We start from the raw sequence: 14338 nt of genomic DNA on the forward strand, positions 1-14338 counted from the left end.
CAGTCCAATAACTCCTTGCACTTGGCTCTTGCCAACATTTCCAAGGGCATAACTCCAAGGGCACAATTTTTCGATCTCCCAATCAGCCTTTATAAATATGGGGGAAAAAAATCTCTTTCCAACTCTCAAATGGGCTTGTTTTCTCAGCCTGCATCTCAGCAGTTAAGCTCAAAATCCTCTACCCTATTCCAAGTTCGTATATGTAACAACCATAAAATGTAAAGGATTAATTTTTCCTACACATTATTAGTATTTGATTAATAATAATCATGTAAAATTTGAATTTGAAATTCAACTTTTACATATATATTATGAATTTAACGATGGGAGTAAATACACTCTAAGTATATAAGATTTGCTCAAATTTAAATCAGCTCTAATTCAAAGGTTAAAAACTCAAGAAATTAAGCCAATCCAATGCCGAAAAAAGTTTGGTCATCATAGCTAAAATTTAACCTGTTATGCTTACTCTTTAACAGTCTTGCTACCACATTGCAAAGGATGCCTCAACCAAAAAAAAAAAATGAGGAAATGGAAGGCTCCATCCAACCAACCAGAACAATGGTCATAAAATAAAATAATATATGGTCCTTGGAAAAGTTATCCAATTTGATAAATATGTTCAAGCTACCTGATCTTTGGTTGTTTTGAAGAGAATCGAGAATCATTGGCTCTGCCCACTTTCTGCCATCCAATTGCGAGAAAGAAAGAAAAACTATTGCTGAACTGGCAAAGAACTCGTACTCCCAATTGAAAAAACTAACTCTGGTCATAAATTAAGTGGACGAAATCACAATCTCAATAGAATCCCGAAAATTGAATTTCTATTGAAAATTTTCAAGAAATGAGCCCAGAACAGGAAAGACTACGGCGGCGTAAAGGATGGCTCACCAAATTTCGCAGCTAGTAAGAAATGGGCTTTACAGAGAAGTTCTTGCTCTCTACTCTCAACTCCACTCTGCCTCAGTCCCAGCCTCATTTCTTCCCAAAAACTTCGCATTTCCTTTTCTCCTCAAAGCATGCGCCAGCCTAAAAGCTCTCTCCCAAGCCCAGATGCTGCATGCCCATATTATTAGAACTGGGTTCCAGTTCCAAATGCACACTGCTACTGCTCTCACGAATGTCTACATGAAACTGAAGCTGGTGGAAGATGCAACCAAGATGTTCGATGAAATTCGTAAACCAACTATTGATCTATGTAATGCCGTCATTTCTGGGTTTGCTCAAAATGGGTTTTGTAAGGAGGCTCTGAATATGTTTCAGCTAATTAGTTGTCGAAGGATTAGACCGGATTCCGTTACTATAGCTAGTGGCTTATCTGGGTGCAGTGATGCTGAGCAGGGTGTGCAATTGCATTGTTTGGCTATTAAGATTGGTGTCGAAACCGATATTTATGCAGCAACGTCGTTGTTGACAATGTACTTGAATTGTGGAGATTTGGGCTCGGCTGAAAAGGTTTATGGATTGATTCATTGCAAGAATGTGGTTTGCTATAATGCATATATGTCGGGGATGCTGCAGAATGGGGCTCATTTACAGGTCTTGAATGTGTTTAATGAGATGAGAGGATCATCTAGTGGAAACCCGAACTTAGTTACGTTGATCTCGGTCGCTTCTGCTTGCGCAAAACTTAAATATCTTCGCTTTGGGAGACAAGTCCATGGGTTTACTATGAAAGGATTATTAAGATTTGACACTAAGGTTGGAACTGCACTTGTAGATATGTACTCGAAATGTGGCTCTTGGGATTCTGCTTATGGGGTGTTTAAGGAACTGGGTAATGGTAGAAGCTTAATAACATGGAATTCGATGATTGCAGGAATGATGTTGAATGATCAAAGTGAGCTTGCAATTGAGCTTTTTGTACAATTGGAAGATAACCAGTTGACGCCAGATTCAGCAACATGGAATTTGATGATCAGTGGGTTTTCCCGGTTGGGACAAGAAGCTGAAGCTTTCCTCTTCTTCAGGAAAATGCTCTCTGAGAATATATTGCCCAGTCTGAAATCTGTCACAAGTTTATTAACTGCTTGTTCAGCTCTGTCCGCGCTGCACTTTGGACAAGAGATTCATGCACATGTTCTTAGGTCAGGGATCAGTGATGATGAATTTTTGGCCACTGCACTCATTGATATGTATATGAAATGCGGGAAAACTACTTTAGCCGAATGTGTTTTTAACCAATTCAACATAAAGCCTCGTGATCCAGCATTTTGGAATGCAATGATATCTGGCTACAGCAGAAATGGCAGAAGTGAAGATGGCTTTAAGTTGTTCTACCAGATGCTGGAGGAAAAAGTGCATCCAAATTCAGCAACTTTCAACTGCATGCTCTCAATGTGTAGTCATACTGGCGAAGTTGACTTAGGGTGGCAAATTTTCCGGTCGATGGTTGTTAACTATGGTTTACAACCAACTTCAGAGCAACTCTACATCATGATTGATCTACTTGGTCGGTCTGGTCAACTGAAAGAAGCTCAACAACTGTTGGGAGGAATAACAGATCCCTCAGCCTCTGTTCTTGCTTCGTTGCTTGGAGCTTGTGAACAGCATGCCGATTTTGAGCTGGGCGAAGAGATTGCTAGAGAGCTTTCAGCTTTAGAGCCTGATAATCCTATTCCCTTTGTTATTCTATCCAACATATATGCTGGACTAGAAAAGTGGAAGGATGTGGAAAGAATTAGGGATATAATGAGCAAAAGGCAATTGAAAAAACTCCCTGCCTCCAGTACGATAGGAGTGATATGAAGACAATAGCATGTAAAATTACAGAGATGAGACCTGATTTTGTGCAAAACTGTTCAAAGGCTGTGTCCACTCAAACAACGTTACATATTTGGCTGGCAAAGGCATCAACAGCCCAACACTTCTTGTGCTGCAAATCCAGAATAGTTATCGAAGAAGTTTGCCGGTTCAAAGATAAAGCAAGAAGATATTGACACCAGTAACTAATTGATCAGTTAAAAAAGTGCTGAAGCAACATGACTAGCAAAACTTGGTGCGTTATCAAAAGTGAAACTTTCAACCCTTATTTGAGACAGCAGAGGAAAAAAGCTGGAGAGCAATTGTATTCTGAGCCAATGATAGAACCTATTTGAGAACAACAATTAGGTTGTCCAAACAGTAAAATTCTCGTGTCCTAAAGTATAGTTACAAAGCTGAAATAACAATTAGCTAGGTTGTCTAACCACTGAAATTCGTGATCAACAAGAAACTGGACATTTATAGTTATTCAGTAAACAAAAGATTTTCAACTGTTAAAATAGTTAAAACCTTGACTAAAGCTGCACCAAATGGCTAACCTGATCTTTGCAAAGGAGTAAATCCTCCTCCAGGTGAATTTCTTACTGTGCAAGATTTTGTAAACATAAAGAAACATGATAAAACTAGGACTCTTAGTTCTATTTACGGTTCTTAATGCCTATTTATAAGCAGTTTCTCATCATTTATTTTTTTTCTTTTTTTTTTGTACTAATAAAACAAAATAAATTATCTGCTTAAAAAAATGGTTCTTAAGAAATATTTAGTACTTGAGGGACTTGCAGTTGCTCACAACTTGTTTCCTTGTCTTTCATGGCCATTGCAGGCTTCCATCACTTTGCCACTAATGTGGCGTCTTCAAATCCATATCGATATGGGTGTGTAGTGTATTAATATGGTTCGATTGTAGTTCAGTTATGATCGATCCTCCCCTTGACTCAGTTGGATTACCTCTTAGAATAGGTTAAAGTAAACGTAGGAGCAGAAGTAGAGTAAATGGCGATGACGGAAAAAAAAAAAAAAAGGCAGATGCAGGCAGCAACAAAAGGTTCAAAAACAATTGGGTAAAATACACCAAGTGGTTTATGTAGCGATCGATAAAGACGCAAAGGCACCAAAGCGATACGTGTAAACAACTCACATCTCAAGAAAAGTGGACTACCTTGAGACTTTGAGCAGTGAATTTTATTAAATCCGTTTGAGTATTTTAGCCTAATGATTTATGTGCAATAGTTACGTCAGTTATAGGTATAAAAAAAATATTAAAAAAATGGAGAATGAATTATGGAAAACTAAAAGTAGAGAGAATTACAAACTCGAGATATAGAGGACTAATGCCTTTGCCCTTAAAAATTAGTTTTTCCTTCTATGTTATTTGCACTCCTACTACTTCATTTTCATCTTGATGAGACTATATTACTCCTATCGTAATTTTTTCTTCTACCCTATCTTGTGTTCACATGTAAGGAAGTTGGGCACAATTGTGTTCTTTTTTTCTAAATCTACATAACTCTGGTTTCTCTTTTCTAAATCTACAGAATTGTTTTTTAATTTATTTTTCATATTCTTATTTTAATTCCAATTTTGTATATTTTTTATGAACACAATTGAGGTTCCATTGCATCATCTGGATACTAGATGCTATTATACTTTTGTTGAAATATGCTAGAAAACTTCACTCCCACTATGGTGGCTATATGAATTATTCTTAGTAGATTTTTTGAAGTATTAGTGTTATTTTTATGAGACATTATAGTTATACTTAGTTTTTGGTCATCTTTGAAGATTGGGACTTTTTGTTTTTATTTTTTTGGGTTTGAAGTTTGGAATTTGTTTATATTACATTGTTAGATTGATTTTTGGCAACATGTAGTTTTGTGAAGTTTTGTAGAAAAATACATAATACATATTAGTGATAATTTTAAATTAGCCATTTTAATGTGTAATGGAATAATTAATTGGTTTTAAAATGTAAGAGAAAATCTAGTAAAATTAACTCACAGGCAAGGAGAATAAATTAGGAAGGGAGTAATATAGTCTCGTCAAAATAAAAATGAGATAGTGGGAGTGCAATTAATATATGAGGAGTACAAATAATATTACCCTTTTTTTTTTAATAGAATAGACAGACACATTTAATCCGTTACACTTGTAGCATTCCTTTATTTTGGTTCCTATTCAGTTTCTTTGCACATTTAGTCATTAACATCTAAAATTCAACTAACCAATAACAGTGATTGGTTAACTGTACAATCCGTTGAGGCCAACCACTGCGGACCAGCGGTCAATAAATCCTATTATATTACGAGGAGAGGTCTTAGGAAATTACACTTAAAATGATGTTGGCAGTCAAACTTACTTGGAGTTTGATTCACATTATGTTGGTCAATTATTCCATGTTAGTGTTTAACAAAATCTATTTGATAGAGATTTGTATTTGTAAGATAGGATAATTTCAAACCTCCCTTTTGGGTTTCTGATGATAATTGAGGCCACCTCTCCTGTTATTTGAAAAATTACGCTTAACTTTCTTGATGTTATGAAAAAACTATGTAATAATAATCTTCACAAACTTTACAAATTTTCGGTAAAAATGAGTTTAAAAGAGAAAAATGAAATTTCTTTTGTAGTGATACTTCTTTATCCTAAACTCTAATGTCATTTAATCTAGTACATTATATTTCACTCTCAATTTTTTCTACTAGATTCATTAATCAATTTATAAAAAGGTTGACCAACCAGTTAAGGAGGCATTTGTTAAAATAAGTACTTTCAAAAATTACTTACCAAAAAAAAAAAATGTCCAAAGTACCAAAAAAGAATGCGTTCAAAACATGGCTTAAATTTTCCTATGAAATGTTTGAAATTTTCACCAAACAGATAATGGAAATAATTGACTTTTTAAGATTTAATTTGTTTTACATATTAGAGAAGGGTTGTATTGGATATTCATCGATTTTTTTTTTTTTTTGGCTTATATCATCCATTGTTATCAAGATTTACTTTCTAAAGGAGTTTTCATAGTTTTTCAAACCAGGTTTCCATAGTTTTTTAAACATCAAGAGAAATTGCTGAAATTATCCCTTGTAAGATTTGATAAGGACGAATATTTTGTCTTAATTATTTTGCTTGACTACTTTTGCAGTGATGATAACACAATTTTACGTAAAGTAAGTCACGTTTGAATTGATATTCATGAACATTTACCAAAAAGCACAAAACCCTTATTCATCTAAATTATCTTCTCCATTAGTTTCTTATTTTCATGGATTGAAAAAAACCTATTTCTTATTTGGTGTAAAATTGATAAGTTAATAAACTATCACAACAACATCTTTTTTTGCATATTCAAATTTCAAGAAGCAATCTGTCTTCTCATGCGTGCCCCTAGGAAGTTGTGGTGTCTATGCACATTTTGATTTTTCAATAGTACCTTGGATGTAATGAACATATTTGATAGGACAATAATAGAGAAAGCATTTAGTATTGTATAAAAAAGATGTGTCCCATTTGGATTAGCTATTTTTTAAAATATTTTTAAAAAATTTTATTATAACAGAGTTTTTAGAATATATTTTAAAATATTTAAAAGTAGTAGGATTTTTAGAATATTTTTTGAAATATTAAAAAAATTAAAACTATTTTTAGAGTACTTTTTAAAAGTTTTTACCGTATTTGAAAAATTAATTTTTGCAAAACACAAGGATGAATAAGGACTCAAAGCCCAAAAAAGAGAAAGGCACTCAAAACTACCACGTGGATCATCATCTTCCACTCTAAATTCCAACTTCTGTTGCTGTGCCTGTCCCGGCGTGTTTTTATCACTCACAATAGCACAATTGCTTCTGATTCCTGAAGAAGAAGAAGATCTGTTTCAATTCAGCTGTGTTTTGTGTGTGAATCTGATGTCCTCAATGGCATTTTCTTCAGTTTTTTCGGCCCCTTTGCATACTCTTTCGCAAGCTAATAAGCTGAACTTCACTCCAAACTCTGTTTACCCTGTCACGGGTTCTATTGTTTCATCAATCAAAACCAACTTTGGATCATCAAAATCAGCTTTTTTCCAACATGGGTTTTCTCTTCCATCTTCTAATCTTTCAGGGTTTCTGTTAAAGTCTTCATCTTTCAGCACAATCAGTGCTAGAGCTGCCACAGAGAAGAGCATTTATGATTTCACTGTGAAGGTAAAGAATGAATTCCTTATTAGTGCAAATTCTCCTTTCTTTTCGTGGATTTTGTATTAAAATTCGTGTATTATTTGCAATATTTTAATGTTGATAAATTGCTTTGGATTATATTTCAAATCGTGATTTGATTGCCAGAGAAAGTCGTTCTTGAATGGGACATGCTTAATTTGGGGTTCTAGTGATAATGGGCTATGTAAGTTTCATTTTTTTAAAAAAAAAAAAGAGGCAAAAACAACATCAGAATTGAGCTTTTAACTATGGTGCAAATAGCCGAAAATTGTGATGATTTGTGTCGAATTTTGCTATCTAGCAAGTAGTTTCAGCTACAGAGCTTTTCAAGCGACTATTGCCAACTTCAACTAAATGCAATTTTTGGTCATGTAGATTTTTCCTATATAAAGGAGCGTTAATACTATCGACTGATGGTTGGTCAGCAATCCGACTAGATGTACTTCAAATGTTGAGTACTTCTGGATTGAATTAAAGAAATGAAGGATTTATCCATAGCAGAGCAACAAGAACAACCTAGCTTCTAATTAATCTTTTAGTGAAGTTGCTATACCTATTTTGGTTTAGTCAACTCCTACACCTGTGTTGAAGGATGACCACTTTTTTTTCTTTTGTCGCAACTGTAGAATTCCTATAATCTAATCTAGCCTAATCTAGGGGGGAGAGGGAAGGGGATTCGATGTGAGTAGAGACTCCATCGAAGATGGCCAATTAAGGCCGCCACATAATGTGGCAATTTTTTGGTGGGAGGCAAGGGTCGAACCCTTGACCTCCCGCACCACCAAGACTTTTAAAGGCTTGGTGGTGACCACCAGGCCAAAGGCCCAGTGGCGAAGGATGACCACTTGACACTGTCCCTTTTTGCTGTACTGAAGCAATTGTTTGAGGCCCTAGGCCTGGTTTTGACAGGGCAAAAATTCTGTTCAGTAACATGAGTCCCCGATTGGATTATAGAAAGATGTAATATGAATCCTAAAATAATTGAAATGGAATTGTCTGATTTTCATTTGAAATTGTTCAATGCATTTTCCAAACTGGATAAATGTTGATAGAGTTTGGTTTCCCAACTATTAGTGCGCCTAAAGTCTACTTCTTCCTGAACCCTGATAGTAAGACTGGCAAGCAGAACTTTGAGGATTGACACTTTCAGCAGGAAGCTAAATAAGTAATCACTTTCAATTGAAGTTGAATCAATGGAATTTAATAGTCAAATGCTAAGACATTATACTCTGGTCTTGGGTTTTTCTTTTGTCACATTCCCACAAGGATTTGAAAGAAGAAGTCTTCATATTTCATAAGATAACAATAAGTTGGTTGTCCAGATTATTGTATGGTTCAAATTTATCAGAAGAAGAAGACTTTTCTTATTGTAGACCTTTTATATGGAGCTTTAATTGATTTGGCTAGGAAATGATTCAGTTGCTTTATAATATTATCTTGATTAGGCTTTGTGTGTTGAGTATTCTGTTCATGGTTCTGACTAGTACACCTTTTATCTTTTCCTTACAGTAAGTGTCAATCAATTTGGCCAAACGAATCCCATTTGTTTCAATTTGTATTTGCTACTTTATAATCAAGAAGCTTGCCCATTTCTTGGTTTGATGCTATTTTTCCTGTTAAAATCTGTTCTCTTCTATAATCTAGATAGAACAGGAATGCGTACTTCCTGCATGGTAATTATATTTCGTGCTCTCTGCAGGATATTGATCGGAATGATGTTTCACTTAGCAAATTCAAAGGGAAGATCCTTCTGATTGTCAATGTAGCATCAAAATGGTATTCTTACTGTTGGTGTCAGTTGTTGACATTTCTTTTCTTCTGTTCCAGGGGATTATTAGTACTTCTGTTGGAATCTTGAATCTCTTGGTTGATTTCTTAAAATAAGTTGTAAGACTGAAGGTTATCTATCTGACTACAAGTAATTATTTTATTCAGTGGCTTGACAACTTCGAACTACAAAGAGCTATCTCATATATATGAGAAGTACAAAACTCAAGGTGAGGTAACTTAGTAGAGGGAACTTTTTGAAGATCTTTATATTGTGGCTGTAACATCCATATGACATTTGCATCATGTTAGAAATGCAATGCATAGGATGAATAGGAAGAGCATTAAAGCTTTATGTCCATAGTTTTCTTAATTTTGCTTAGTTACGAATATGGTGGTGTAATGAGTTAGAAAATTACTAAGCCGTGCATCTTACTATTGTTCAAACTATTTTATCCAGCTATTTGCAGAATGTGATGTTTGTGAACTGGGTATGCCACTTACTAATTTGTTTTTTAAATTCTGTTAGCACAGTGGCAGCACAATTTAACCACAAGTATGAAATTGAAATATAGCATCAGGTGGTTTAAAGTTTCAAATTCAAGATATTTATGTCTTTTGAAATTTGAGCTTAGTTCTTTCATTGCGTTCTCTTTGCATCATTTACTTGCATTATGCTTGTTTATCATTTTTCATATTACTTCTTGCAAAATACTGATTCTGGAATTTAGCGATTTTCAGTCTTATCAGTTTCCTTTTCAACACATCTATGGACTACATGAAAGTACATGACTTATTTTCATATAGATAAATTTAAGTTATAGAAAGCATGTTCTCTGAAGAAAGTAAGAAAATAATCTCAGAACACCATCTGAAACTTTTAGGTGTTTGTGTGTACTGATCATAAGTGCTTGCAGACTTTTTAACCAAATTGATTTTGGGACCATGCTGGAGATCCTTCTATAAATAGGAGTTAACACCTACAATTCAAGTTAATCCAGTCATATCCATAGTTTGATTAACAATAATATTGGTTATTGTGTTGACTCCTTTAATGGATAATATAATTGGCAATCTGAATGTTCCCCTTTTTGTTGTAATTGAAACTCTTTACTCAGGAAGGTCTTCATAGTCTTTTCTGTAATCACAAATTAGCTTGCAGATGACTGGCCCTACATAGGTACAGTTATTTGCACCTAAAATTGTTGCCAACAATGTTAAACCATGCAGTGTTACATTTTTCTTGCATTGACAATGCTTCTCTTCAGTTGTGCTCTTCTTGTTAACTACATTAAACATGTGTTATTATTGAATATGACTTTTTCCCATCTTTTGAAAAGTTCCAGAGAGAGAGTTGAGATCTTAATTCATTGAGGTTAGTTCAATTCTTTGTTCTAGATTGTCAAAAAAGGTGAAAGATAAAAAGAATATAAAATGCTTTAATATCCTAGATTCAGTTTTGGATAATCATAACTTGAGGAGGGAATCTCACTGTCCTTTTCCACGTTACATCAAACTCATGGTCCTTTTCTTGATCCATCACATAGGTTTTGATCCTACCCTTATCTAATATAAGGACCTCACTCCAAGCTTTTTGTATTCCAATTTTTTCCTTGCCTAATTAGTTTTACTTATCCCCTCCATGAATTTAGATCAATGGGGTTCAGGCAGATTGACAATGCTTTCCTGGCAATCTTGCATTGATGATTAATAGAGCTGCCTGTAATGGCTGAAATATCTATTGGCATTTGCAGGGTAAAAATAGTATTTAATAGCATTTTCATTCTATATTTGTGTTTCACTGTGAGGATTTTATCTTGCTTCCTCTCTGCCGTATGAATGTATAGTCATTACTTCGAAGTTGAAAAAAAAGTTTTCTTCAAATCAGCTTAATTTGTAGGCCATTTGGTTAATAAGTTATTTCATCTTCTTTCTTCTTTTTCCTTCTCATATTTCAGATGCATTTCTTGATCTATTTGGTTTCTTTTTCTGCCTTTATCTTATTCATTTCAATTAGATAACCTAATCGGTGAGCTGTGGGAACTTCACTTATGGAAAATTCTGCCAAATTAGGCCTTTTTGATGTAATCTAATTGGATTCTGCAGAAATATGAATAGGAAAGATGATGGTGGCAATTTGAACTCTGGTGAATTTCAGTCCTAATAATCCTATTTACACGCATAATTTTTACATGCACAGCACAACTATTCATCAATTAAGTGTCTCATATTATAGCGCTAAGATCCTTATGCATTCTTTCTTTATACATAGTGTGTTTTCTTGTTGTCTTTAGGATGGAAATGTTTTGTAGCAGCGAAATGCCATATGCATATTGTTTCTAAGTAAGAGTAAATATGGAGGTATCATCAAGATGAGATGGATATCTATCTGTTACATGCTTCAGTTTAGTTGATCACGTTGTAACTCTGAATGCAGGGTTTGAAATTCTAGCCTTCCCTTGTAACCAGTTTGGAGGGCAAGAACCAGGGTCAAATCCAGAAATTAAACAGTTTGCCTGTACAAGGTTTAAAGCAGAATTTCCAATTTTTGATAAGGTGCTGTGGATAATATTGTTCTCCATCACTATTTTGGCAACTTGGCTTTTCGGCATGGTGTTAATGAAGTGCTAAAGGTTTCTATAACAGGTGGATGTTAATGGACCAAATACTGCCCCAGTCTACCAGTTTTTAAAGTCAAATGCTGGAGGATTATTGGGTGATTTGATCAAGTGGAATTTTGAGAAGTTTCTAGTTGATAAAAATGGCAAAGTTGTTCAAAGATATCCACCTACGACATCTCCTTTCCAGATAGAGGTATTGACTTTGTGATACTCCCTTGCAAAGTTAAATATGGCTAGTTCAGAATTGAAATGAATTTTGATAATTTGAGAAGTGAATAGAGCATAATTTGGAGTATTCATCAGATGCAATTTCAGAGACAACATTTATTCCTTCACCTACTGTAGATTAACATCTCTGATGCAAGGCCCTTTTATTAATGTAGCACAAGTCTGATCATCGTCATTCCAAAGTAAAATAGAATTGTCACAGGCATTTTGCCCTATGAGTATAGTTTTGATGGCGAGTTCATGATAATGCTGAAGAGATCCATTACTGGTGCATGATAAAAATGCATTAGAGAAGAAAAAATCTTTTCAAAAACAAAAAAGTACTTTATGTAAATAATGTAAAAATATAGTTCTTGCATCACTGACTTCTATAAGCACCTACTTTTACATGATCTGTCTGATTCATGGATCTTTCTTCCTGTAGCTATGAGGAGTCTATATTTATCTAATTTTTTTTAAATCTTTTTGTACAGATTGCAGCTTTCAATTTTGCAAGCAAAATAAGTGGTAATTTTTATTGCATAAACAGATGAGGGTAAATGAGAAAACTAATGAATGAGTAGTGAGGCTTAATCTGTACATCAAAAGCTTTCAGAATAGTACTCAATGAAGACTTATTATCATGTTAAAAGTGCATGCAGCAGTACATATATTAATGTCTGGTTTTAGCTGTTGTGCATCGAAATTTGGTGGTTCAAGTTGTTGCAGGCTTCACCTTTTGACTTGATCTATGCCTCTATTTTCACATGTAAATGGAGAGATTTTCCTGATTAATAAAAATCACCGGTGGACTTGTGTTGACATATGTGGCTGTTGTACTTCATGTGGACCTTATCATGAGAATATTCTGTCATGGACCGTATTATAACTGAAAAACTTCTAAGCAAAAATTTGTTTACAACTTCAAAGGGAAAAGGGGAGAGAGATAGAGAGAGAGATCTGCCAATATAGAAGCCAAACTTGTCATACACTTTAACTGACATTATGAGGTAAACACATCTTGATTCCCTGTATTATAATGTTGCCTTAACTAATTCACTTGTGATAAGCTTTCTTTACCATGTCTAATCAATTGAGGGATAATGGATGGAGTTAGCATGATCTCTTCAGCCCTTTGTTGAAGTTAATCTAGCTGCTTTTGATCTTGGAGAGAGAGAGAGAGAGAGATCTACCAAGATTATAGCTATACTTATCATACAGTAATGTGACATTGAAGCTAAGATGTTTTAATTTCCACTCTTATCTTTTTCCCTCTCATCTAGTTCACTTGTAATAAGATTTCTTTACCAAGTCTAATCAATCGAAGGATATTTGGTGAGTTAGCCTGCTCTCTTCAGCCCTTTGTTGAAGTTAATCTAGCTGCTTTTGATCTTGAAGTTGGCGGGATTTTCTGTTTTCATTGATTTGTCTGAGGTTGACAGCCCTCTAATGTAGTTAAGTTGAAGTTTTACATAGTTCTGGTTGTAAAAGCTGTTGTCTTCTGCAACCTTTTTCATTGTATGCATAATCTGTGTTGAATAAGCTTACAAGCCTCATCTTTTATTAAATATCTCTTTTTTTGTAGTTCCTTTTTTTTTTTTTTGGGCCGCCTAAACAGCAGTTCAAGTAATTCTATTTCACTGACAAACCTGTCTTTTCAAACATTACAGAAGGATATCCAGAAGCTACTTGCAGCATAAGCTTTCAACCGCTCCATTGAACCAGCTATGTAGCTACTGGGCAAAGGATAACCGTACTCGAGTATCACATCATTTGGAATAAGCACTAGATCCTTGAGATTTGTTTTTACTTTCTGCCGCCTTCTTTCTTCAATGAAATGCTCCTCGAGTACTACTGGTGTAGAACATGTTCGTGGGTAAACAGTATAATCCCATTTCGTTAAGCATAATGTTTTATACCAACCATACAGCCCTTTTATGTAAAGCTAATGTGATATGAATATGAGCTCGACTTTTCCTGCCAAGATTGCTCAAAAGGTAATGTGACAAGCTGCTGCTAGTATTTTCAGCTAATGACGCGACCATCTGATTTCCTTGTCGGAAGTTGTCTTGGCAATTAAGAACAAGAATAGCTTTGTTAACATTTTCCGAACAACAGATTGTCTTGTGAACAGATAACTGAAATGTAAAATATCTGCCTACTGGTTGTAGCAATGAAACAAAAAGTTATGGAAACTAAACTGTCCAAGTTATAAATTTTCGAATACATTTATTTGCTCTGCTGGTTGTTTCATCTTCTCTGTTGTGTAAAATGGTGTTGCAGGGATGGATTGTTAATCTTTCACCAAAAAAAAAAAAAAAGAAAAACAGTGTAGATCTTCATTACATGGATTCTTTGATGTTTATTCTATTTATGTGAAGCAAGTATACCATTAGACATTTCCTTGAGCAGCAACCATTGACAAGATTTAGTTAATTACGAGTATGATATTACCACATTTTGGGGTTGAAGTCATTCAGGTGGTGAAAATTGATGCTATAAACGGATGAAACTGGATCTTGGCAACACATTCAACTTATTTTTTGTATGGTCAAACCCTAGTTGCTCAAGAAATATATGTGTGTGTATTCTCTACGTGTGTGCGTGTGCAAGCACACCAAAATTAAAGTGACTAAGTACTTCTCTCTTGTAAATTGTAAAGTTTATGTGTGTATTCTCTACGTGTGTTCGTGTACGCACACATCAAAATAAAGTGACTAAACGTGTGGACGTGTGCACGCACATCAAAATTAAAGTGACTAAGTACTTCTCTATTGTAAATTGTAA

At 34.6% G+C, this 14338-nt stretch overlaps 2 protein-coding genes across 2 annotated transcripts; both read left to right on the forward strand.

Annotated features, from left to right (window-relative positions):
* The first annotated feature begins 622 nt into the window (after positions 1-622).
* Positions 623-3196, forward strand: LOC113722534 (pentatricopeptide repeat-containing protein At2g02750). The gene has a single exon (XM_027245819.2). It carries the CDS (start codon positions 883-885, stop codon positions 2746-2748), a length of 1866 nt encoding a protein of 621 aa, XP_027101620.1. The 5' UTR covers positions 623-882; the 3' UTR covers positions 2749-3196.
* Positions 3197-6507: 3311 nt separating this feature from the next.
* Positions 6508-13584, forward strand: LOC113722524 (probable phospholipid hydroperoxide glutathione peroxidase). Its single transcript, XM_027245813.2, has 6 exons — positions 6508-6944; positions 8656-8732; positions 8892-8953; positions 11161-11279; positions 11370-11537; positions 13222-13584. Exons 1-6 carry the CDS (start codon positions 6666-6668, stop codon positions 13249-13251), a joined length of 735 nt encoding a protein of 244 aa, XP_027101614.1. The 5' UTR covers positions 6508-6665; the 3' UTR covers positions 13252-13584.
* Positions 13585-14338: the final 754 nt, after the last annotated feature.

The sequence above is a fragment of the Coffea arabica genome, chromosome 8c (assembly GCF_036785885.1).
Source record: "Coffea arabica cultivar ET-39 chromosome 8c, Coffea Arabica ET-39 HiFi, whole genome shotgun sequence".
Lineage (NCBI taxonomy): Eukaryota > Viridiplantae > Streptophyta > Magnoliopsida > Gentianales > Rubiaceae > Coffea > Coffea arabica.

Bases quoted from the DNA above. Each gene is read 5' to 3' on its own strand.
- LOC113722534 (XM_027245819.2), top strand. From the start codon at position 883: ATGGCTCACCAAATTTCGCAGCTAGTAAGAAATGGGCTTTACAGAGAA.
- LOC113722524 (XM_027245813.2), top strand. From the start codon at position 6,666: ATGTCCTCAATGGCATTTTCTTCAGTTTTTTCGGCCCCTTTGCATACT. The intron at 8,954-11,160 runs GTGAGGTAACTT...CTCTGAATGCAG, and splicing joins TGAGAAGTACAAAACTCAAG to GGTTTGAAATTCTAGCCTTC. The intron at 11,538-13,221 runs GTATTGACTTTG...CAAACATTACAG, and splicing joins CATCTCCTTTCCAGATAGAG to AAGGATATCCAGAAGCTACT.